The sequence below is a fragment of the Apodemus sylvaticus genome, chromosome 22 (genome assembly GCF_947179515.1).
Source record: "Apodemus sylvaticus chromosome 22, mApoSyl1.1, whole genome shotgun sequence".
Lineage (NCBI taxonomy): Eukaryota > Metazoa > Chordata > Mammalia > Rodentia > Muridae > Apodemus > Apodemus sylvaticus.
This window is the reverse complement of record NC_067493.1, coordinates 46,316,330-46,341,336: the sequence shown is the minus strand read 5'-3', so window position 1 is coordinate 46,341,336 and position 25,007 is coordinate 46,316,330. Positions and strand designations below refer to the sequence as shown.

General features: G+C 45.2%; 1 protein-coding gene across 2 annotated transcripts in view; it reads right to left on the bottom strand.

Annotated features, from left to right (window-relative positions):
• Anapc5 (anaphase promoting complex subunit 5) overlaps positions 1-19,731 on the bottom strand; it is a 31,964-nt gene extending 12,233 nt beyond the window's left edge. Inside the window, exons 1-11 of one of the 2 annotated variants that reach the window (XM_052169169.1) lie at positions 19,425-19,731; positions 17,444-17,523; positions 16,510-16,619; positions 15,529-15,712; positions 12,430-12,496; positions 8,197-8,298; positions 7,142-7,332; positions 3,869-3,950; positions 3,131-3,220; positions 1,474-1,655; positions 302-437 (exon numbers count right to left, since the gene is read on the bottom strand). In XM_052169169.1, the coding sequence (XP_052025129.1) occupies positions 302-437; positions 1,474-1,655; positions 3,131-3,220; positions 3,869-3,950; positions 7,142-7,332; positions 8,197-8,298; positions 12,430-12,496; positions 15,529-15,712; positions 16,510-16,619; positions 17,444-17,523; positions 19,425-19,595 (1,395 nt within the window). In that variant the 5' untranslated portion in view covers positions 19,596-19,731. The remainder of the gene's footprint in view (positions 1-301; positions 438-1,473; positions 1,656-3,130; positions 3,221-3,868; positions 3,951-7,141; positions 7,333-8,196; positions 8,299-12,429; positions 12,497-15,528; positions 15,713-16,509; positions 16,620-17,443; positions 17,524-19,424) is intronic. The other variant, XM_052169170.1, reaches the window with a different exon arrangement.
• Positions 19,732-25,007: the final 5,276 nt, after the last annotated feature.

Genomic DNA, 25,007 nt, shown 5'->3' with positions numbered 1-25,007 from the left:
TCACTGATGTCAAAGTACCGGGCGTTTGACAAATGTGGCATATTTAGACTATCTCCACAGGGGATTTCATTCCTCAGAAACCTGCACCAACCAGACACACTGACACATACCCAGTGCTTTTCTCAAGCACTAGAAGGAGGAACTGGCAGAGCCCAGTGCCCTAGAAGCACTAGCCAGGCTACACCCTGGGAGGCCATGCTGGGACCATGAGAGAACAGCGCTCAGCTCCCACGTGTGCTGCCATGGTGGATGGGCTTCCTTTCCGGATGGCTTCCCCCGGAAACTCACACAGCAGACCTACCTGTTCTGCATGTAGCTCTGCGAGATGGCAGAGCGCGACGGCGAAGGACTCGGTGTTGTTCTGCTGCACACCCGCGTTCAGCGCCTCCAGGCTGTTCATGCTCAGCAGCATCTGGGCTTGCTGCAGTGCCATGGTGCTGGGTGAGGAGAGGGGACAGGTCCCCTTAGGCAGCAGACCTAGGCTGCCCCTGAGCCATACCCTACAGTTAGCCTCTGTGGAGACGCAAGAAAATTAACCCTTGCGGCTCTGGATGTGGGGAAGCAACTCCTCCCCATGCCGGCTCTCCTGCCCTCAGGCCAAGGAGAGTGGAATTATCCTGGGTATGCAGGCCCCAAGGAAATGTAGAGTAGGTCAACAAATCTGGGAACACTGAGCGCCCAGATCCCCAACCCCACCTCCCACCCTCCATGTTCCCTGAGGTCACAGGATGCTAATTAGGTTTCACGGGTAAATTCAGACCCGATGCCATCCTGGCACCGGCTGCTCTGGCAATGCAGGCAGTGGCCAGTGTCGGCAGCTGTTTCAGAGCACACCGTGCCAAAAAATTATCTGAAATACAAAAACAAGACTGGTAAAGAGGCGCTTCCTTCATTACGGAATTCCTAGAAACAGCAGGCTGTCTAGGGGATGTGTGAGCTCAAGGCGGGGCTCCAAGGCAAAGTCTGTTTCAGAAGTTTACTTCCAAACCACCGGAGGCTGAGTGGAAAGCAGACAGTGGCTGCAGACATCCAGAGAAAACACCTCACCGGAGGAGCAACCTTGTCTACACAAGCACTGTGGGGAGGGGCGCTGGACTTGCACAAGGAGGCCATGCAGCATGCGAACAGGAAGGGGACTCAGCTCGGGGGGTCAGGTGATCTAGGTTTGAGTGGCAGCTGGTCACTGGTCAAGTATACTCATGAGCTTGAGATCAAATGTGCGAACCAGATGAGAAATCACCCACCGGTTATATACAGAACAGTCAGGAAGAGTAAACCGTGGACGTGGGGAAGACTTTGCCAAGTTCGTGCAGACTACAAAATGTCTCCAGATGACGAATCATTTTCTCTAATCCCCTCGGTGAACAAATTCCAAAGGGGGACAAACTTGCACAGGGCCAGTTCGCTAGCTCCTGCTTATCTCTCTAAAGGCTCCACACCTCCGTGGCTCTGGCAGTCTGCCTGGAGACCTACCTGCGGCCGTACAGCCTCCAGATAGCCGTTTTCTGTGCAATGCTGATATCGATAAGTTCCGACAGGCTGTGTTTCCAGTGCAGGAGGTCAGAGTCCTTTAGGGCATCCATCAGTTTGTTGGCCGTCTTCCCAGCAAAAGCTCTCTGTTGAACAAGGGACTGTATTCCCAGGGAGGCGAGGTACTAAGGGGACAGATATACCCACGACCCAAGATAGAGATTACATGACAGAATTTGTTTTGCTCTTCAGAAATGTGGTGGATTTCACATTTCAGCACATGCACAGTGACAGCTCTACTTAAAGAACCTATGCCCTGACCTGAACCCTGACCCGTGAAGGATGTGTTCCTGAAACGCTAGGGCTGAACGAGAAGCAGCGGGCACGTGGCACAGAGCCAGGCCTCAGCATTAGGTAACCTGGACTTAGACACTGCCTCTGCTACTTACTGTGTGACTTAGGGCCAGTCACTTAGCTTCTTAGCTAAGCCTCAGCTTCCTCATCTGTAAAATGGGCATCAAACCTATCATAGAGAATCGTGGTAAGGATTACAATGAGATGATAGAGCAAACAGTGCTGGGCACATTAGGTAACAGGAGATTAAAAAAAAAAAAAAAAGGATGCCTGTCACGAGCAACAAGTTATCATCTTAGCTTCTGGAATTCTCCTCAAGGGTAAAAAGCTCATCTGAAAAAAGCGGTTTAAATCCATAACTAGAGTATATTTAAGCAGTCTATCAATTCGGTCCTTCCCAGAAGGAAGCACACAGATAATGCAAAGATTGAACAAATATGTACATTAAGTTGTTCTCAATTTTGCTGCAAACTTCCTGAGAATGGGCGTGAGTGATCTTATGGTCTGTGGTCACGGATTCAGCAGGTACTGAGACAGGATAACGTTCTTCCAATAGCATTCTACACCCCAAAGTCATTCCTACTTTCTGCACACAGACCATGCCCTTTGCATGGCCTCTGTGTCACTGAGGTAACAACGCAGCCTTTTCCTGTCATGCAGAATGAGAGGATCAGGTCTTCCCACTAGGCTTACTAGTTAAAACAAGGATCAGCGAACTTTCTAGCAAGGGTCAGAGCAGATTTCATGTTGCAGGCCACATTTGTCTCTGCTCATCTGTGGCTCTTCTACGGCTCCATCCATCTAAACATGTAGACGTTTCCTGCCTCAACAGCCCTACGCAGGCGGACAGAGCACCAGATTTAAAACACAAGCTGTAGTCTGCCAATCCCTGGTTTAAATTCAGCATTCCAGGGCTGGGGATATAGCTCTGTGGCAAAGCACTTGCCTCGCATGTGGGAGATGCTGAGTTCTATCCCCAGCACTAGAAAAGAAGATAAAAGCCTTTCTACAAATTTTCTAAGTACAAATGTACTAAGTGTTGCTCAATAAACTAAAACTAAACAAAGGTCTCTTATCAAGTCGATAAGTGGAGCTCTCACAGATGTTAGGACAAAGGGAATAGAGAGAAACCTACCCAACAGAATTTAGTGGTGTGATTAATAATTAAAGTCAGAAAACAACCGACAACGAGACCACGTGTAGGAATACCCACTCTAAGTCTTGCTGGATCATGACAAAGGTGGGCAGAAGAGACAAAAGCTCAACACCACTAATTTTAACAATCTCACAGAAAGATGAGCCTTACCGGTAACCCAAAATGTACTGCTTTCTTCACAGAATGCTCCAGCAGAACATAGCTATCGGCTCTCTTCTGCCCCAACACATAAAGCCAGCTCTGGCAAGAGATAACCATCAGAATGTATCATAACAATGGCAATGGTGGATCTCCAGTGAAGTATCAATGTGGACATAAGAAAGAATTTTAAAGGGACATGTTAAGCTCTCTACAGTACTGTGTTATGAGTTGTGAGTGTAAATGAAACCCGTTAGGGATATTAAAAGCTTTATCAATGCCAGACTGAGATAAACAAGCATTGATCCACATTCTCTGACAGCTTGAGTGGCAGACATGTCCGAAGGAAGCATAAAGCTCCACCCGGCATTTAACTGAGCTGAGTCACAGAGGACTAAGTACTTCTGTACTCTCTCTATACTTGGTAACTGTTGGATACACCAACATCTCACCAAGTTATAGTACATTGTCTATATAGTACATCATCTCATTAATGTCAACATCAATGCAATACTTAACTCTTTTTCTCATGTCAAGGTGGATACAAAGTGCTCAAAGCAGAACAAATGCCACAAATTAAGAAAGAAATATGAATGTAGGACTCTCTGTGAGTCCTTGTGTCCACCTACATAGCTTTCCCTCACTGCTAAGGACCTTGGATCCCACTACACAACGACATGATTGAAACTGGGCCTTCAGGAGGTCAACTCTACCCATGAGCAAAATCCCAAGACCAGAGGACGGCCTCACCAAACAGTGCTGCAGACACACGTGATCGTTGGACTCCTGGGCAATCCTAATTGCCTCCTGCAGGGCGAGCTCTGCCTGTTGACTAATGACAGACTAAACATTAATATCCCATTAACAGTCACAAACATGTAAGCGTCGGTAGCAGGAAGTCATTTGCACGCAGTTCGTCCATGAGCAGGCCTCGAGCTGAGCTGTGGCTATTTATGGACTGCTTTCTCTGTGGCTGCCTCAACCCCAGGAGCAGGAAACATCGCTGTGGAGGCGCGGTCAGGCCCTTCTGGGGGAATGTCTAGTAAAGGGAACAGTTTTCCTTGCTGCTCCTAAAATGTTTGTTCCTTCCAGCTGTCCAATGCCAAGAAGACAGCAAGGAAAAGACTAACAGTTTACTTTGTATTAAGTTATTTTCTGCATTGTTTAAAATAAAACAAAACAACAAAACCCAAGCCACTATGTGCAGCTGGTATTTTATCATCATTAAAGTAATAAATAAATAGTTTTCAGAAGCATTCTGACGATTCCTATTTCTAGTCATTTTTTCCTCTCCTCACATGCCAATGTTCCCCTGAAAATCAGACAGTCTCCCCCACGCTCCCGTGGTCTACGGCAGCCCAGCCAGCCATTCTCAGCACACTGAGCCAGCACCTCTGAAAACACCCCATTTTGCAATGCTGTGTTGTCTGCCTTCTGTTTACTCTCCTGTGGATTTAACTACTTCACAAACCTCTAAATGGCACAGGCCAGGCCTTATCTTCTTGAATTCCAAATAAAAGGACGAAAGCTTTACCAATGTCGCTGTTCAATGTAAGAGCCCGGGTCTCAGATGCCACTAGCTTAAGGAAAACCTTACAGTGAGCTTTCCTCCAGCATTAGCAACAGCCTCACAGGGGCAGTGTTAATTAAGCAGTCCCACTTTTTTCCTTAACTGCTTGTTCAAATAGAGGAGCTAGCTACCTCTACTTTGCCTATGCTGCATTTCTTTCAAACTGCTTTCCCTGCTGAGCAGAACCCTGACCGAGAGCCACCTGAGAGCAGGAAGCACACCTTCATACACGGGTCCTCAGTGTCCCAGTTAATACTGCTCCAGTAAACAGCAGCTGACTGCACAGTGTCAGGCTTAGGAAGGAAGAGTTGGAGAGACCCATACAGTGTGCTGCAGCAGGAGCTACAAGCCACTACCAATGCAGAAACTTAAGAAAGTCAAGCCAACATGACCAGTAAAAGAGCCTGGCATGGCGGCACAGGCCTGTGATCCTGATAAAGAGCAGGAAGATCAGGAGTTACAAGATCAAGCTGGGCTACATGAAACTGTTTCAAAAAGGTTTAAAAAGAGAAAGAGGCAAGCTGGTTTCCTCTCTGAAACGTACTACGTACGATGCCTACTTAGCTTCCCAAGACAGGAGCAACGGCCTCCTCGCTACTCAGAGTTCATACCTGGCTCCACAACCCAATGCTGATCTCAGTCACCTCCTATTTTTCCTCACTTGCAGAGTCAGGAGCACACTGCTCAAACAAACTATAAGCTCCCACTCTAGGATGTACTCACGGATGTGAGTATTTCCTCCAAACAAAGGCACAGGAGACTTGGCTTCCCTACGTCTGTGTTCCAGTATCAGGTCAGAGGATGACAGACATGTGACCTTGACAACTATGTATGCACACACACCTGGAGCAAGACCAGAATGCCTTCTTCCAGTAACAGCAGCCCCTGACCACAGCTCTTAGTCTGGCCCACACTAGCGACAACGCTGCAGCTACGTTCTGTACCGCTCTCCCTCTTTCCTATAAGCCTCCCACCAGTTTCCTCTATTTCCACTTCTGCACGCCCTGGTACTACAGGGAAACCAGTATGAAGTGTGTGACCAACAAGCAGCTATCAAATGTCCAACATTACGGGGCTAGGGATGGAACTGTCAGCAGAGTGCTCACATAAACAGGTGATACACAGCTGAAACCCCAGCACTTAGGAGACAGACGCAGGAAGATTAGAAGTTCAAGGTCATTCTTAGCTAGGTAGCAAGTTCAAGGCCAGTTGAGAAACAGAAAATCCTATTAAGAAAAAGAAAGGTCTTTGGGGTGGGAGCTGTTGCTCAATGGCAAAGCACTTAATTAATGTGCACAGGGTCCTGTGAATATACCAGGATAAAAGCCCAGTGACCTACAGGCTATTAAAGCAGAAAGGGAGTGAGGGCCTGTTCGACACTATGGAATCTCACCTATGCAGCCTGTGGCCTGCACCACCCTGCTGCCCCCTGCTCTGGGCTTGAGCACCACAAGGCTCTTCTGAGGTTCTGCTCAGCAGTGTGTTCTCTCAGACTATGTCTAGTTACCTGCTTTAGCAGCCATTTGTGCAGCTGAGCCAAGCTTCTCTTACACAAATCTTTTCCATAGGAGCAAGTCCACACATTTGCCTAAATTTTTTTTTCCCTCCTGACTACAAGTTCTCATGTCTTTTCCACAAAACAAAATAAACAAACAATAAAGCCAGGTATATTCTGTAACAAAACCAACCAGTTCCACATTACAGCTGCCTGAATTCAAGCAAAAGCACACAGAACTTCCAAACTCTGTGCAGCCTTCTACCAGCAGATAGAACTCTCTTCGCTTTTTAAATACTGGAAATGGCTTCTGCAGCTCCATCACTACCTCCAAAAGTTCTTCTGGGAAGCCCTGACCTAAAGACCTAGTTCACTAAATGGCCAGATTGTTCTTAGAAGCAAAAAACAAAGCAGGCCCAAGCACTAAAGCATGCACCACTACCCAGTGGCTCCAGGGAGCACACCACTAGGGAGGATTTGCCATTCACAAAAAGCTTCACTCTGGGAGCTACAAACAAATCTAGAAAAAATCTCAAATCAGTTTCTTTCTCCATTTTAAAAATAAATTTTTTGTTTGTTTGTTTGTTTGTTTGGTTTTTGATTGTTTGTTCTAGGTTTTGTTATATGACAAAGTCTTCTATGTAGCCCAGGCTGCCTTGAGCTTGTACCTGTCCTCTTACCTCCAACTCCTCAGTGCTGGAATTACAGACATGTGTCATCATGAAGGGAAGAGTAGGATTTTTTTTGTTTGTTTTTTGAGACAGGAACTCACTACATATTCTTGGCTGGCCTGAAACTCTCTATGTAGGCCAGGCTAGCCTCAAACTCCAAGGGCCTCTGCCCCTGAGTATTGGATGCACCACTACTCCTGGTAATGGATTATCTTTAAAAATGAGTTTCAATTAACACTGAGATGCTTGTCTTCCACGTCCACACGGACAGGAGTCTGTCTACTTACTAGTGCCCGAAGCGGCAGTGCAGGGCAGCCAGGTTGAGAGCAGCGTATCTCAGGCTCCGGCCATAACCCTCTTCCCCATTACTTTTGCCCTCTGCTCCAGTGAGAATCAGGCGGTCAAAATAATGCAGAAGGCTGTGCGTTGAGCTGAAAACATCTTGAACACGGAGGTTGTTTAAGTAGCTGAGGTAATGCTAAAACGAGAAATAATCAGTAGTCTCATGGAAGCCACAGTTCATCCTCACCTTTTCTCCATGGGCAAAGTAAGAAAGATTCAAAATGTTGGCTTGGAACAGTCCCCAGACAAGAAGTCCATTAGGCGTCTGTCCAGGTTTATGAATGTAGCTATTGATAGGATACAAACGCATGCACGAACAGAGGCTGTTGCCATTGGCTATGTTAGCACCCATGATGCTAGGGCATCAGAATGCAGAAGGGCAGCAGCTCTCCCTGCTGAGGTATTAAGGAACACTCAATTGATGAGAACCTGATTCATGTACAAGTTAAAAGTTAATTCCTCTAAATGTCCAACTAAAACTAGCTACCAAGTTAACTCTTGTCCTTTTGCTTTGGAGCACAGAACTAAAGCACTCTTCTAACAGGGATGTCTCAGCTACTGGGAAAAAAAATGGAGCTGTTTTGACATGAATAAAATCTGATGTCAAATCAAATATCATCTGAAGTTTACATTAAGAAGCTCACAGAGGAACAGATCTAATAAAACATTTAATTTAAAATTTTGTTTGAAAAAAAAATTAAATTTTGTTTGAAAACACTCATAAAAGGAAGAAAGAAAAAGAATTTTTCAGCCTTCAAATGTTTTTATCCATCAGTCTATCGTCTCCTGTCTAAAGCCACGCCCAAGATAACTCAGAGAAGACACCAGCAGGGCCTCTGGCCCAGGGACAGTGGGGGAGCCCTGTAGTCTGGGCCCTGCTGTTATCTTGCCAACAATGTGATTTCTTTTAGAACCTAAAACTTGTGTAGCTCTCTGATTTACTACTGAACAGCAGTATGCTGTCCTTAAAACCCAGGAACACATTCTGGACAAAACTCACAGCTTCAGCAAAATCAGGATTAAATTTCAACAGGTTGTTCAATTCTTTCTGCAAGGAAGCTGGGGTGAGGGCTTTAGTCTCGTCATTCTTCAACAAAGCAGCCTGAAATGAAAATTGCAGCACATCAGAAACAATCAATCCAGAGGAACACGGAGACCAACATGGCCTGACTACAGCCTCATCAGCATGAGCCCTTTCTAAACAATGTTTACAATGTTTTATGTTGACCACATTCACGCCAGCACATACTATTTCCCTTCCCTTGGACACAACCCTCCGGGTCTGCACGTCTCACCCACGTGATCCTTCCAGACCTAGCAAACCCCGATGGGTCCCAGTTTATAATTTATACTCCACTGTCCATCACTGAGGCTAGGCAAGGTCTCAAGGCCACCCATATGCCCATGAGTCCCCTGCACTCTCTCTCCCTTCCTACAGCACGGGCCAGTCTATATACTTCAACTGTCACCTGAACACCCAACACTGTCAACTCTTCAGACAGATACTGTGTTCACCTCCTGCCCTGTCCTACATATTGCTAGTTTACATGCATAGAATCAACAATTACACAGGACATGTTGCTATGGTTTAGATGTTCAATGTCTGTCTAGGAGACCATGTTGGTTCCTAAATTGGCATCAATGAGAAGTGCTGGGTAGGGCCATACACACACACACACACACCCCAAAACAACAATCAAAACCAACAAAATTAGATGAACTCAAGATGAGAAGAGAATCATAGTCACCACTCAGATCATGAAGGACCCTTACAGGAATTTGAGAGCAGGTCTAACGTCTTTGGGAAATCCTTAAAGGGATTCTCAAAGGGTCTGTAAAAAAGTAGGACCAGGGGCTGGAGAGATGGTTCAGCGTTAAGAGCACCGACTGCTCTTCCAAAGGTCCTGAGTTCAAATCCCAGAAACCACATGGTGGCTCACAACCATCCATAACAAGATCTGACGCTCTCTCCTGGAGTGTCTGAAGACAGCTACAGTTTACATAAAATAAAAAATAAATCTTAAAAAAAAAGAGAGAAAAAAGAAAGGAGAACCAATGGTAGAAATTCCATTGCTGGAGCTACGCCCTCCAAGGGACTCCTCAGATCTGTACTCCACACCATGCTGCAGAGTTGAGAGAAGACCACTTGTTTGAACCTGAATTCCTACTATGATGCATGGCTCTCAAAGGCCCAACTCAATGAGCCCATGGGATTTTGGACTTACATATTTAGAATTTCCTTGGAGTGATACAAAGCTGAATAATACATAATGTAAAAAAATTATATATATAATACAAAATGGAAGCAGCCCTCTCAAGAGGTATTAGGGAACACTGAATTAATGACTATTTTATACATTGTATATATAATATATATACAAAAGAAATAAGATTATGAATAGTACACCTTTTCTCAATATATATATATATATATATTCTTTAAAATTACTTATTTTATACATATGACTACACTGCAGCTGTCTTCAGACACACTAGAAGAAGATTGGATCCCATTACAGACGGTTGTGAGCCACCATGTGGTTACTGGGAATTGAACTCAGGACCTCTGGAAGAGCAATGAGTGCTTTTAACCGCTGAGCCATCTCTCCAGAACCTTATATATTGATTTCTTAAAAAATAGCTTTACTATGTAGCCTTCCTTGAGAAGCCTAGAACCTTCTACATACCCAGCCAGCCGGGCGGTGGTGGCGCACGCCTGTAATCCCAGCACTCTGGGAGGCAGAGGCAGGTGGATTTCTGAGTTCAAGGCCAGCCTGGTCTACAGAGTGAGTTCCAGGACAGCCAGGGCTACACAGAGAAACCCTGTCTCGAAAAAAAACAAAACAAAACAAAACAAAACAAAACAAAACAAAGACAAAAAAAAAAAACCACCAAAAACAGTTAAATTAAATATTTATATCGAACTAATTATAAATTATTCATTCTATTTCTAAACCTTTTTCTTCTATTTTTATTTATTTATTTGTTTGTTTGTTTGTTTGTTTAATGTATATGAGCATACTGTCACTGCCTTCAGGCACATTAGAAGATATGTATATGTACTCATATATAAAATAAATAGACCTTTAAAAAAAAGAAATATGAATATTTTTTTTTCCTTGAAAAGAACTGGTCCCAGGATTTTAAAATCCTCCTGCCTTAGTTTCCTATGTGCTGAGATAATAGCCAGACCTGGTATGGAGTAAGTGGTATAGGGAATAAGATACTTAATCCTAGTTTTTTCCTATATGTGTGTGATTACAGGTATGAAATTAGGTATAATGGCCTAACATGAAATCTTAGCCGTTGGAAGGCATTTGCAGGAGGATTAAGAGTTCTTGGGTTACATATTGAGACTGTGTCTTTAAAAAATAAGTAAGACAGGATGGAGAGATAACCCCATCCTGTTAAAAGCACTGACTGCTCTTCCAGAGGATCCTGATTTGATTCCAATTGTCCACAAGGCCACTCACAACTGACAGACATACATGCAGGCAAAACACCAATGTTCATAAATAAAAATAATAAAAAAATGGCGGTCAGTGGTGGAGCATGCCTCTAATCCCAGCACTTGGGAGGCAGAGGCAGGCGGATTTCTGAGTTGAAGGCCAGCTTGCCCTACAGAGTGAGTTCCAAGACAGCCAGGGCCATACCCTGTCTTGAAAACCCAAAACAAAACAACCCCCCCCCACACACACACACAAAAGAACCCGGGCAATGGTGGTAAATACATTTAATCCCAGCAATTGGGAAGCAGAATCAGATGTGCCCTGGTCTACAGAGTGAGTTCCAGGACAGCCAGGGCTGTTATATAAAGAAACCCTGTCTCAAAACATCAACAAAACAGAAAAACTAAGAACAGCATGGCACCACATGCACTCAGGCTGCAGAAGAAGCCCTGTCAGTTTGAGGCCAGTTTGGTCTAAAGAATGGTCCAGGCCTGTCAGACCAATACAGTAAGACCCTATTATGGGGAGCTGGGGGTGTTACAAGGGAAGGGAGTAGTGGAAATGGTATTCAGAGGTTAAGAGCACAGATAGCTTTTCTAGGAACTGGGTTCAATTTGCAACACTCGAAAATCAGTTCAGAAATATCCATATTTGAGTTTCAGGGTTTCTGCTACCCTCTTCTGGGCTTTATAGGTACTGCATGCATGTAGTTCACATACAAGGAGGCAAAACATTCACACACATTAATTAATATTAATAATAATCTTAATTTTCTCTTTTCTTTAAAAAGAAAAACAGACTTATTTATTTTTACTATGTATATGGGTATTCTGCTTACAGGTATGTCTGTATACCACACATGTGCCGTGCCCACAGAGGCCAGAAGAGGGCAGTGGATACCCTGGAACTGGAGTAATAGTTATGAGCCACCACAGGTTGTTGGTCCTCTGGAAGAGCAGCCTTTACTCTTCCCCACCAAGCAGTCTTTCCAGCCCAGCCTTTTCTTCTTTCCACATAATAACAGATGATGACTTTGTCTCATCATCAAACGGTCTTTGAAATAATTTCTAAAGCAACAGTGGTAACTCTCACTCACATTTATTGCAACACTTCCCCCAAGCTGTCGCCTGCCTTTTAATTAAGTTAGAGAATGTGATGATGGCATGCAGACATTAGCTCCTGCGTGGTGTCTTCCTTTGTGTTCATAAAGGCTTTCCCCACCCAGAGGCAGGGCAGCTAGAGCTTGCTATGGAGGGCCTTCTAGTCTAATTAGAGAGTGACCTGTGCACACTAACTCTAATCCAGCTGTAGGGCACCAGGGTGTGAGGACAATCCAGATGACAGATACTTCTTCCCCACAGTTAACACAGCCATCACTAAGTGATGAAACCTGGGCTCCATCTCTAAGGAAACCTGCATGTGGACTCCTGTGTGGCTGAAATCCACCTGTCAGGTATTCATTTAGGTTAGTTGAGTTTAGTTTTGAGACAAAGTTTCATATACAGCCCTAACTGGAATTCTATGGAGACCAGTCTATCCTGAATTCAGAGATCTGCCTGCTTCTTTCTGCCTCTCTATGGTGGTCACAGTCCATTTCGGAATGACTCTGCCTTAAAAGAATAAAATGAGACAGGCAAGGACCACAGCACTGCCAGTGAAGAGGGAAGAGTAGCAGGCAGCACACACAGTCCTGTAAGGAAACTTCACACACACATGACAGCACAGCACATCACAGGACTTAATAAAAGTGAAAAAGCTCACAAGAAGCTATATAATTATCATACCTGCTGAGAGAGAAAAAATTCTGCTTGTTTTTGGGACAGAGGACCACTGCAAGATACTTCCTCTTCTCTGGAAAATGAAAAGATAAAAATAAAATAAGAGTAAAGACTACATATAGTAAAAAAGGTAACTTCACAAATCATGTAAGTTTTTTAAAGTTAAAGGCAAATTATGGTAATATACCCTATACCTCCACTACTTGCAAGGCTGAGACAGAAAGATGCACAGTTCAAGGGCAGCTTAGACTTCCTATGAAGAAGCCATTTAAAACAAACAACTAAAAGGCAATGAAAGCAGGGGTCCAAACGCACATCTGTAGATCACATGAAAGCAATCCAATTATCCACTGACAACAGTAGATAAACATGCACTATGGACATGCAATATGCTATTCGGTCTTTTAAAAAAAGGGAAGTTCTCGAGCTGGAGAGATTAATCAGTGTTTAGAGCATGTGTTGCTCTTGCAGAAGACCCAGGTTTGATTCCCAGCACCTACACGGCAGCTGCATGGCAGCCTTCCTCCGGCCTCTGCAGGCATCCGAAAGGCCACAGAGGAATCCTCAGAACAATGCTCACTTCCTAGCCCTGCCCAGAGTTAGAATTATACACAGTTCCAAACACGGCTTCTCTCATTTCTTTGCCACTCTGACTCTCTTGAAAACTCTATCTCACTAGTTTAACTAAGTTCCCCATCTATCACCTGGCCATCCCTACCTACTGGCACGAACACAGGACTTTTCTCCTCTGCATGAGGAGAATGAACAGCACCACGCACTGTGCCTGGCACACGGGAAGCACAGCCGACACCTGCAGGGTGGCTGAGTCTGGGAGACTAGTATGAAGCTAACCCAAGAGAAGAAAAAACGGCCTCAGGTGAAGAGCAGCAGAGGCAGCACCTTGCAGCCTCAGGAGCCCCATGAGCGGGCAGCTCCCGGGGTTTCCTCAGGGTGGACTCCACAGGCCTACACTCCCGTGGAACACGATGCTACAGCTGAGCCATGAAGCAGAAGCTGCATTTCAGTTTGCCTGCTCTGCAACTGCAGTCTTAAAACAGCCAATCAACATTTGAGGACCAACCAGTCCAGGTTCTAAATGTTTGTGTGTCGGGTGCTGAACGCTGAGCCAGGGCCTCATTCACAGAAGGCAGGTTCTGTACCACTGAGAACATCCGGATCTTAAATTAACAACTGGAGCTCCCAGCAGTGACTCACACCTGTCATCTGTGTACTTCAGAGAAGGCTGAAGCAGGAGAACTGCTCTGAGTTGAAGGCCAGTCTGGACTACAGAATGAAACCCTGTCAAAAAATTAAATAAACAGTGGGGCTTCCCTTCAAAACTGTAAGGTGGGAGACTTGCAAAGCTCCCAGTATTACCTCATGAACTTGTGTTTTCCTTTCCCAGAGCTAATACTACTTTGCAAGAAAAAGAACTTCCCTATAAAAAGCTAAAAATATACCAATAATTACAAAAAGAGAAAGAGGTAATTTCTTGTCCGATGTAATATAATAAGATAAAATTACAAATAGGTTAGAGGCTGCTTTATGTCTAGCATATATGAGCTTGTGGGTTCCAAACCCTTGGAAATAAAAAAAAAAAAAAATGATACACACATAAAAAGTTAAAATTAAAAAAACAAAAACAAACAAAAAAAGAAAAACAAGCCGGGTGGTGGTGGCGCACGCCTGTAATCCCAGCACTCTGGGAGGCAGAGGCAGGCGGATTTCTGAGTTCTAGGCCAGCCTGGTCTACAGAGTGAGTTCCAGGACAGCCAGGGCCATACAGAGAAACCCTGTCTCAAAACAAACAAACAAACAAACAAACAAACAAACAAACAAAAAGTCAAGAAGAGCTCAACTAAAGAGAAGGCTTAATGGTGGAGTACCTGCTGAGCCCACCCAAGCCCGGGACCAAGCCCCAGTACTGTAAAGGCAAAACAAAGAGTTTCAAATAATCAGAGCAGTCAAATACATGAAACTATCTTTTCTTTTTTTTTTTAATTTTTCAGATAGGGTTTCTTTATGTAGATGTGGAAGTCCTGAAACTCACTATGTAGACCAGGTTAGCCTCAAGTTAATAGAGATCTTCCAACTTCTGCCTTTTAGGTTCTGGGATTAAAGTTACGCACCATCATATCCAGCCAGAAATGTTTTTTCCGTGTTATGTATATCTAAGTGTTCATGTTTGAGGCCAGTCAGAGCCATATAATGGGTTTAAGGCCAGCCTACATAATGAGAACATACGTGTTTCCCCACGGAAATGTAGTACATTGTAAACCGGGCAGTGGTGGCGCACCTGTAATCCCTGCACTCTGGGAGGCAGAGGCAGGCGGATTTCTGAGTTCTAGCCCAGCCTGGTCTACAGAGTGAGTTCCAGGACAGCCAGGGGTACACAGACAAACCCTGACTGAAAAAAACAAATCCAAAAAAAACAAAACAAAAAAAAAAAAAAAAGAAAGAAAAAAGAAAAAGACATTGTAGAGCCAGGCAGTGCTGGAAGGAAGGAAGGAAGGAAGGAAGGAAGGAAGGAAGGAAGGAAGGAAAGACATTTTATAGAGAGACCTGAATACGGTGAATGTCTGTGCTTTAGGAAGCCCTCAAGTGATTCTCAGACTCTGGAATTTGATGCTACCAATGGCTAGGATAGCTGACCCCACAGGAATGAAATTGCACATTCAAATGTAGAAATCTGAGTAGAGTACAAAGACAGAAGTAGGGTTCAGGGTAGCCGTCAGGACAGATGATTCCTAAAGCAGACAACAGACAACAACGGGCCTTTATACTTAGGTCCATCAACACCTCTTCCTAGTCACTACATTCTCAGCAGCATAGAAGGTCATTTGACAGAAACTGTGGCCCTACTGCCACCCCCAGAAGCCTAAAGGAAGGGAGCCACACCCTGGCCTCACTCCCCTTCCACCTGTGGACTGCCCACTTGTGCCTCCCAGCCAATCCGAAGCCACAGGACACAAAACCTCAGTCGTAGTCTGTGAGCTGACCTCCTGTATCCCCAGGGACAGAGAAGGAACAGCCAGCTCATACTGTCTAGACCAGAATGGACAGTGGGACGTTTAGTTAAGCCGAGTGACAGGAGAGCAGAGTTACCTCACAGACACGTCGAGCTCTTCCTTTTCCATTTGTCTTTCTCCGTCCTCTCTATCCATGTCAGCGTCTTCCACTGTCTTCTTCTCCCCATTCTGGAAGTACTGCTGGAGGGCAGTGTACAGCTTAAACACTTGACTGAAAGAAAGCTTACTGTAGGCCAAGATCATGTGGCGCAGAAACAGACCTAGGAGAAGACCACAGACAGGTGAAACCATGAGCTGATTCCCAGGGACTTGGCACCGCCTCCCAGCCCCGCCCCGCCCCGCCCCGCCCCCTGGAGCATGCTTCCATTCAGGTCTCAGTCCTCTCCCACCTCTATCCTTTCAGGCCACAGCTATTCACTCTCTCTGAAACTACCATCGTTAGTACATCTGAGTCTATCAAAAGCTGAGGAGTTATTACATTATCTTATTTACTGATTTCCTTTTTAACATCTGCTGCCCCTCCCTCCAGCACAACTCAGTCCCTGTTAGAGGCAAGTCTTTGTCTACCTTGTACGTCCATGATCTGGGAACAGATCAGTAAACAACTGACGTTGACTAACATAAAAATGACCATGCAACAGAGTCAGAGGGGAGGGACATGGGACACAGTTAGTAGAAAAGCATCAAGGAACTGTCACGTGTGCGTGGACTTCAGATACTACAGTAAGAGTGTGTTCTCACTCACCTCGCTTCCTAAGTTTGGCTGGTGAGCCCACTTACAGTTGCACAACAGGCAAGTGGTCCGCAGGACTGCGAAAAGAGCTGGGCAACCCTAAAGACCCCAGACCCAGGCCAACTGCTACAGACACAACAGAGGTGCTCGCCCACCAGTCATGTGGAATAGAGAAGGAGACAGGAGGGCGGTAAATACAAACCACACACGGCCAGCACCCTAGCCTGCCTGCTCATGAACACCACAGTCAGGACAGGTGCCCCTCAGAAAGCCGCCCGCTCGCATCATTGGGAACGCTCTCTGCTATTCTGAGAAGTGTCATACCTACTACACTTGTTTTGTGAACCTCTGGTTCAGTTCCAGAAAAAGAATCTGAAAGGTCATCAAAAAATTGTTCCATATCCTTCAATTCGCCTTCAGCCATCAGCTTGATTCTGAATGAGAAAATCGGGACGCATGTTTTAGGAAAGGCCGCTGAGCATCCTCCCATTTCATATTCCTGAATTACCGACACGTCTGTGTTAAAGGCCATTTCAAGGTTCGCTTAAAGCTGTGGCTTCCAAGACAAACTTTATAAGCCATTTGAAATGTCACTCGCATACTCCTCAAGAGAATCCTACATTGCTGGTTTACTATATAACATTCGTCAAAGTAAAAATGGAATTATCTAAAACAACTGTAAAGGAGGAAATTCCATATGAAATAATACACTTTGGAGGAAGAATACATGAACTAATAGTGTCTAATGTAACCCATTAAAAAACATCTAAATACAAGTTCTTAGGAAGGGCTGGAGAGATGGCTCAGTGGTTAAGAGTACTGACTGTTCTTCCAGAGGTCCTGAGTTCAATTCCCAGCAACCACATGGTGGCTCACAACCATCTGTAATGGGATCCAATGCCCTCTTCTGGTGTGTCTGACAACAATAAGTATACTAATATAAGTAAAATAAATCTTTTAAAAAACTATTCATAAAGAAAGTTCTTAGGAAAACAACCCCTTGAATAATCATAACTTTAGTTCCCCATGTATTCCAGCTGGCTTCCAAACTGCTTTGTAGCCAAGAAGAAATTTGAACTTCTGTTCTTCCTGCCTCTACCACTACGGATAGTTTACAGTGGCGGGCATGGAATCCAGGCTTTGTGCACGGGAGCTAAGCACTTACCAACAGAGCCACACCCCTATCATTTTAGAAAACCCTTAATTGCTACCCACTCCTTGTAATCTCCACCCACCCCTTGGCAAAAAGAGTGTTCACCTGATCTGCACTGAATTTGCCAGCTGAGGACACGATTCTTCAATTAGCTTGTACAGCTTCGACAGTGTAATATCTGGGCCCTGCATAAAGGAGAAATAGGAAGGTTAGAGATACGGGCAAAGAGCTACAGACTGACAGACAACTGTAAAGAATCACTTGTCAATCATTCCAAACAAGACATACGGAATCAGGATTTTCCTGACCATGCAAAACACCAGGTCATACATCATATTTGTAGATTATTTTGGTTTAGTCAATGGAAGTCTATTAAAAAAACAAAAGGAGGGCTGGAGAGATGGCGCAGCAGTTAGGAACACTAACTGCTCTTCCAGGGGTCCTGAGTTCAATCCCCAGCAACCACACGGTAGCTCACAACCATCTGTAATGAAATCCGATGCCCTCTTCTGATGTGTCTAAAGACAGCTACAGTGTACTCACATATAAAAATAAATAAATCTAAAAAAAAACAAAAAAAAAACAAAAGGAAAAATGAACAGGATTTATAAGACAAGGCTCTCTTTCCTTTGTCACTCTATAGAGAGGCAACACTGAACCTGTCTCTTTCTTTTTTGGGGGTTGGGTGGGGGGGTGAGAGTGGTTGAGACAGGATTTCTCTGTATATCTCTGGCTGTCCTGGAACTCTTTCTGTAGACCAGGCTGGCCTCGAACTCAGAAATCCACCTGCCTCTGTCTCCCAAGTGCTGGGATTAAAGCGTGCGCCACCACTGCCCGGCATGAGCCTATCTCTTTCATCAGTTAAATTGACCTCATCACCATTATCTCTTTTGTTTGTGGCAAAAGTTAAGTGCGCGAATGTGAAAGGCTACACTGGGTACACTGGGAAGCACTATACAAAGATGGGTGCTCTAGTGCTTGGGTATATAAACACATTTCATCCTTTCCTGAACTGGAGAAGGAAGGCTGGCTAACCCCAGAAGCAGGACCTTCTCTAGATGAGGTTTAAAATTACACAGTGGAGCCATTTTAGAAAGTCAGTGTTAGCTGGGTGGTGGTGGTGCACGCCTGTAATCCCAGCACTCTGGGAGGCAGAGGAGGCAGATTTCTAAGTTCGAGGCCAGCCTGGTCTACAAAGTGAGTTCCAGGACAGCCAGAGCTAAACAGAGAAACCCTGTCTCGGGGAAAAAAAACCAAAATCCAAAAAAAAAAAAAATAAAACAAACAAAAAAAGAAAGTCAGTGTTTACTCCACTCTAGACGTAGGGAACCCAATTCTACTTCTTGGGAAATTGTAGTTGACATATATTATTTTAAAATAGCCTGTATGGCTTCGCATACACCTTCAATCTCAGCACCCAAAAGACAGAGTTGGAGGCCACCCTGGTCTACAGAGCTAGTTCCAAGACAGCCAGAGCAACACAGAGAAACCCTGTCTCAAAAAAACAAATAAAACTTAAATAGGCTGTATGCTAAAACAAAAACAAACCCCCCTTAACTTATCATTTATAGGCAAGAGTTAAATTATGTTGTTTATCTTAGTAAGAAAGATTATGCAGCTGATGAAGAGTATTCTTTTTGACTGACAAGACTTGTTAAGTGGAAGAACATTTAGCAAGTAGCACTTACCAAGGTCCTTTTAAAACTAGTACTCAACAATTAGATGGATGAATAGTGAAACTCTCTGAAAGCAAACAAAGCAGAACTGGAAAGCATAGAGTACCCCACTTTCCAGAAGACCAAGGCTCTGAAACGGTAACCCTACTACCCCTAGTCACTCAGATTATACAGGAGCCCGATGTAGACCTGCAAAAAGAATGCATGTAATGCACCTGCCCATAGTAGGCGCTCAACAGACGCTAGCGAGAAGCATTCACGTTTTATTTTTCCCAAATCCTCTAGCGCAGAAAGAGTTGAGCCCCCGCCCCCGGGCCCCAGGCTGGGCCTTCCCCGCCCCCAAGCTCAGGGCGGGGCCCACCCGAGGCGAGGCGCGCGGAAGTGGGCGGGAAAGAGTGGGCGCCTCTCACCTGCAGCAGAGGCAGGAGCAGCTGGTTGAGCTTCCGCCGTTCCACGAGGCTGACGGCTCCCTCTCCCGTGCGGCCCATCTCGTTCAGCAGCACCAGCACCGCGATCTTATAGGGCGTCACCCAGTCCTTGATGCCAAACAAGTTGGCGTGCACTACCCCGTTGGTCATCATTGGATTGAAATATTGGCTCCCGTGGACGCTGGCAATGACAGGCCTTCAAGGCCTGCCACGCGCCGCGCCCACGAGCCGCCTTACGCCATGGCCGCACCGCCCGGCACCTAGCCCGCCCAGGACTGTTTCTCGCAGCAGAGGGCCTCTTGTCCCCGCGTGCTTTCGACCAATCATAGAACAGAAGGAAGACTGACGGCCAATCAAAATATCCAAACGTACAACGAGAGGGTGGGACATAAGTGGTGTTACCAGAAATCGGTTCCCTACAGAAACGGTGAACCAAAGCGAGCAGGTTCCTAGTCGAGGTGGACAGGGATCTGGTAAAAAGGAAGAGGCAATGATTTTGGTCAGAAGTAGAGTGAACTACAGGCCGCGCGTGTATTTATTTAATATAATCTCCCCTCCCCCCGCCGTTTAATTTTATTTTTTTCCTCTGGCGGTACACGAGGTTGAACACGACACCTCCTGTTACACCACGGAAGCTTTCTAACAAAGACCTTTCTCTGAAGCTACACTCCTCCCCTTTTTGAGAAAAAAAAAAGCTTGCTAAGTAGCATAACCTGGCCTTGAACTCGCGATTGTTTTACCAGTCGACGATCACCACAGAAACTGAGACGATTTGAATGCTCTACCCTGCCCAAAAGACATTCTTAAATAATTGTATTTAAAAGCAATGGGATTAAATTGGCAGGTTTAAATTATATTTGCATACTGGATGTGGTAGCTTCTGCCTCTTACCCCAGCACTCAAGAGGCACAGGCAGTGGCAAGGAGATCTCCATAAGTTCGAGGTCAGCTTGATCTATAAAGCCAGTTCCAGGTCAGCTAGGTCTGCATGGTACGACCCTGCCTCAAAAATTTTTTCACTCATTCATCATATAGATAGATATATAGATATAGATACAGTGTCACCATACTGCCCTTTACAGAACCTGCCTCTGCCTCCCTACTGCTAGGATTAAAGGCATGCCTGTTCTTATTCTGCTTTGGTATGGACAAGAATACATGTTTTTCTTCAGCATCTCACAAATGCCATTTGTAGGCAGCTATGTCAGTTTGGAAGTGCTATATCCATAGTGAAACAAAATGGAAGACTCACTTCTTGTGAATGAATATCTGTTTTCCACCTAATTCACCACTGTGGAAGGCGAGGTTCCTTCCCAGTGACAGTGCCTCTCTGTGATGAGCTGCTGAAAGATTAATCTGTGGCTTTCCCCTTTAAGAAATACAGAGATCAGCCTGGCGAGGAGCTGACAGGCTCCTGACCTTCCGGTAGCCAGAGAGCAGAGGTTTCTGAGAACATAAACAAAGTTGTAACGAACAAAGTGACCAAGCTGTTCTGACCGTTCTGACCAAGATGAGACAGAATAAAAGTAACAGTTCCCTGAATCACCTGTCTGCCCTGCTACTGGGTCCCAGGGAAGGCCACAAACTGTCAACAATCTTATTGCAAAAATCTCTCTTGACCTGTAAATTTAAAAATATATTACTCATAGTAATCCACACACACACACCCTCGCAAATAGGGTATAAAAGATGTCTGCTTTCTGTGCATGGAGTGGACTCTCCCTGCGAGATTGAGTGACCCCACGTACGTGGAACAATAAACCTCATGCTCTCGCATCAATTTTTCGTCAAGCTGTGTGCTGAGGGGCTGCACGCCAGAGCTCAGACCCCGAGGGGTCTGTTGAGTTACAACACTACAAAGTCCAAAGCCTGATAAACAAAGCCCTTAAAACCAACTCCCAGGGCTGGAGAGGTGGGTCAGCGGGTAAGAGCACTGACTGCTCTCCCAAAAGTCTTGAGTTCAATTCCCAGCAACCACACGGCAGCTCACAACCATCTGTAATGGGATCCAATGCCCTCTTCTGGTGGGTCTGAAGAGAGTGACCATATACTCACATACATACATACATATAAATAAATAAATAAATAAATAAGCAAGCAGCTCCAGGTCTACAATACTTTCAACATGACTTTTCACAATGCCTCTTCTATTTATCTATATTTCTCAAGACACTCAGTTCTCTATAGCTTAAGTTATTATTATCAGGGCCCACTTGTTAAGAGCACTTGTATTATTGCAGAGAAATTGACTTTGGTTCCCAGGTCCTACACAGTCCATTCTCTTCTGGCCTCTGAGGGCACCAGACAACCATGTGGTACCGAGATATATAAGCAGGCAAAACACTTGTACAAATAAAATAAAAAATAAATACATATTTTTAAATGAAAACATTATCAGTGATTAGCCATTCTCAGTAGTTTTCATAGCTCTTGAAACAAACAGACAAAAAATGTGCCATCCAACTTCTGCTGCGTACAAACACAAACTGGGCGTTTCCTGCTGGCGTTTCTGTTTGTTTAATACGTGATAAATGTGCTAGACAGATTGCTCAGGGACTAAGCATTATTACTGCTTTTCCAGAGAAGCAGAGTTTGTGCCCCAGCACCCACATCAGAGATCTTGAAACTATTTGGGGGTGGGGAGACTTGTTGGGTTGTTTTTGTTTTCGTTTTTGAAGGCAAGGTTTTCCTGTGTGATGGTTTGAATATGCTCGGCCCAGGGAGTGGCACTATTAGAAGGTGTGGCCCTGTTCAAGTGGGTGTGGCCTGCTGAGTGGGCGTGGCGCTGTGGGTGGGTGTAGGCTTTAAGACCCTCATCCTAACTGCCTGGAAGTGAGTATTCTGCTAGCAGCCATCAGATGAAGATGTAGAACTCCCAGCACCTCCTGCACCATGCCTGCCTGGATGCTGCCATGCTCCCACCTTGATGATAATGGACTGAACCTCTGACGCTGTAAACCAGCCCCAATTAAATGTTGTCCTTTATAAGAACAAGCTTTGGCCATGGTGTCTGTTCACAGCAGTAAAACTCTAAGACATTCTATGTAGCTCTAGCTGTCCTAGAACTTGCTCTACAGGTCTGGCTGGCTTTGAACTCATAGAGATCTGCCTGCCTCTGTCCCCCAAGTTCTGGGATTAAAGGCATATCCTATCATTGCCAAACTTTTCCAACTCTCTTTAACCCAGCTCTGGGAGCTCTGACTCCTTCTGGTCTCCTGTGGCATTGCACACATACATGCACATACCTCAACATAGACAAACATACATGCAAATGATTAAAGATTAAAAAAAAATTAGGTCTGGAGAGCTGACTTAGCACTAAAGAGCACTTACTGCTCTTGTAGAGGCCAAAGGTTCGGTCCCTAGCACCCACAAGGTGGCGTACAGACATTTGTAACTCTAATTCCAAGGATTCCGAAGCCCACTTCTGCTCTCAGGCACTGGGCTTACACGTGGTGCACATACGCTCATGCTAGCAAGAGAACTCATAAACATAAAATAAAATAAATGGATTCTTTTGGGGGGGTTTCAAGGCAGGGTTTCTCTGTATAACCCTGACTGTCCTGGAACTCACTCTGTAGACCAGGCTGGCCTCGAACTCAGAAATCTGCCTGCCTCTGCCTCCCATAGTACTGGGATTACAGGCATGCGCCACCACCACCTGGCTAAAACAAAGAAATAACTGTAAACTAGTAGGCTTTGAAGTGATTTTGCACCGTAGGTATTCAGACACCCGATTTACACATCTGAGAACACTGTACACCTGGAGCAGAACCTCGACGGCTTTTCCTCTGACTCATCAGACAGTAGCTTTCCAACGTGGCATCTGCAGCTCCCGTTACAGATGAGAGAGCCGGCAGATGTGTCTCAGAGAGCTGTTTTACCTGCTGTTCATCAAACCCAAACCTTCCCAAGGGGACAGACCCTAATCACACAGCACTTGTAAAAATCCTGCTGGGCTGGGCTGGAGAGACAGCTCAGTAGTCCCAGCAACCACGTGGTGGCTCACAACTATCTGTCATGGGATCTGATGTTCTCTTCTGGTGTGTCTGAAGATGGTCACACTGTATTCATAGATATCAAATAAATAATTCTTTGAAAAGAAATTTAAGACTTCTCTGTGGAGAGGGCTGAGTTTTGGGGACAGGATCTTGCAACATAGCTCGGTTAATCTAAACCTAGTACAATTGACCACTGTGGCCTTGATTTTATGGATTTTCTTCTGCTCCTACCTCCCAACAACCAAAAACACAGGTGTGTATCACCACACCCAGCTGGACCATTCAGCTGGACCATTTGTTATCCTAAAGACAAATCATCTTTCCACTCCATATAACCAACCTTGCCTTGTCCCACTTAAAATCCTTTGGGGAAGGAGGGCAGGGACAAACAAAACAACAGTTTAAAAATAGAGGCATGGGGGGGGGGGGGGCGGGCAGCGCACAGACAGACATCAGGCAAAGGACGGGAAGCATCAACCCTGCTGACCTGAGTTCCAGCCTCGGGACTCACAGGATGCAAGGAGAAAACCTATCCCCTCAAGCCATCCTTTGCCCTCCACACCTGGGTTGTGACATGTGCACACGCACACACAGATGGGTAGACAGACAGATATAATAAAAAACATATTTGAAAAGAGTCTGGGAATGCAGTTTTATGAGAGAAGAGCTTGCAGAGCATGATGGGAAACCTGAATCCTATTTCCAGCCCCTTCCCAAGTGATGTGCTCCCTGCTGCACCCCAACAACAATTGGTGACAGTCCAAAAGAAACTTCTGGATTCACATCTGTCTGAAAGTCAGCCCATTGAGTAGCACACAAAATACCAGTTTCATCTTGAATTGAATCATAGTTGATGAAACCTTTACTTCAAGTTGTTCCTAACTGTCTGTCTATAGCATCCAGTAGCTACAGAAATGGGAAAGAGTAACGTTTCTGACATTCACCCATAGACGCTGCTGAGAGACCTCACTTCTCCTGTTGACCTTGAGTCTCCAGCGCTCACAGCCTATGCAGAGAAAAGCAAGTTAACTCCCCCCTCAGGTCTGAGCGGCACCGGGAGGATGAAGATGAGAAAGAAAAGGACGCAGCTCCTTTCGAAAGATCACAGCCCGCACTTTCATTAGAGCCCTAATTACGAGTGCTGCTAAGTGACTCACAGAGAGAATCAGCTCAGACCCTGCCTCGCCCTGCTAGCAGTTTACAGTCCAGGCAGACAGACAGGCTGACGCTCTCGCTCAGTTACAGACAAGCCAGACACACACACAAAATGCGCAGGACCATTAACTCAGCCGGTGTTCAAACAAGGCGACCATTTGGGACGGGGACATTCAGATGGCTGAGATAAGAGCAGTTGCTATAAACTGTCCACTTCCAGGCTTAGGAAACAGACTGGAGAAAGGGATCTCAACTGTCGCGTCCATTTACGATCACCGAAGAGTATATGGGAGACGCAATCAAAATTATTCTAAAAATTGCCAACCTTTTATCTAGCCTCATTCGGAACTCCTTATGTCTTCTAGGGTTGTGTACCTGTGTGTGACCGGAGGGGAAATCATCGAATCCAC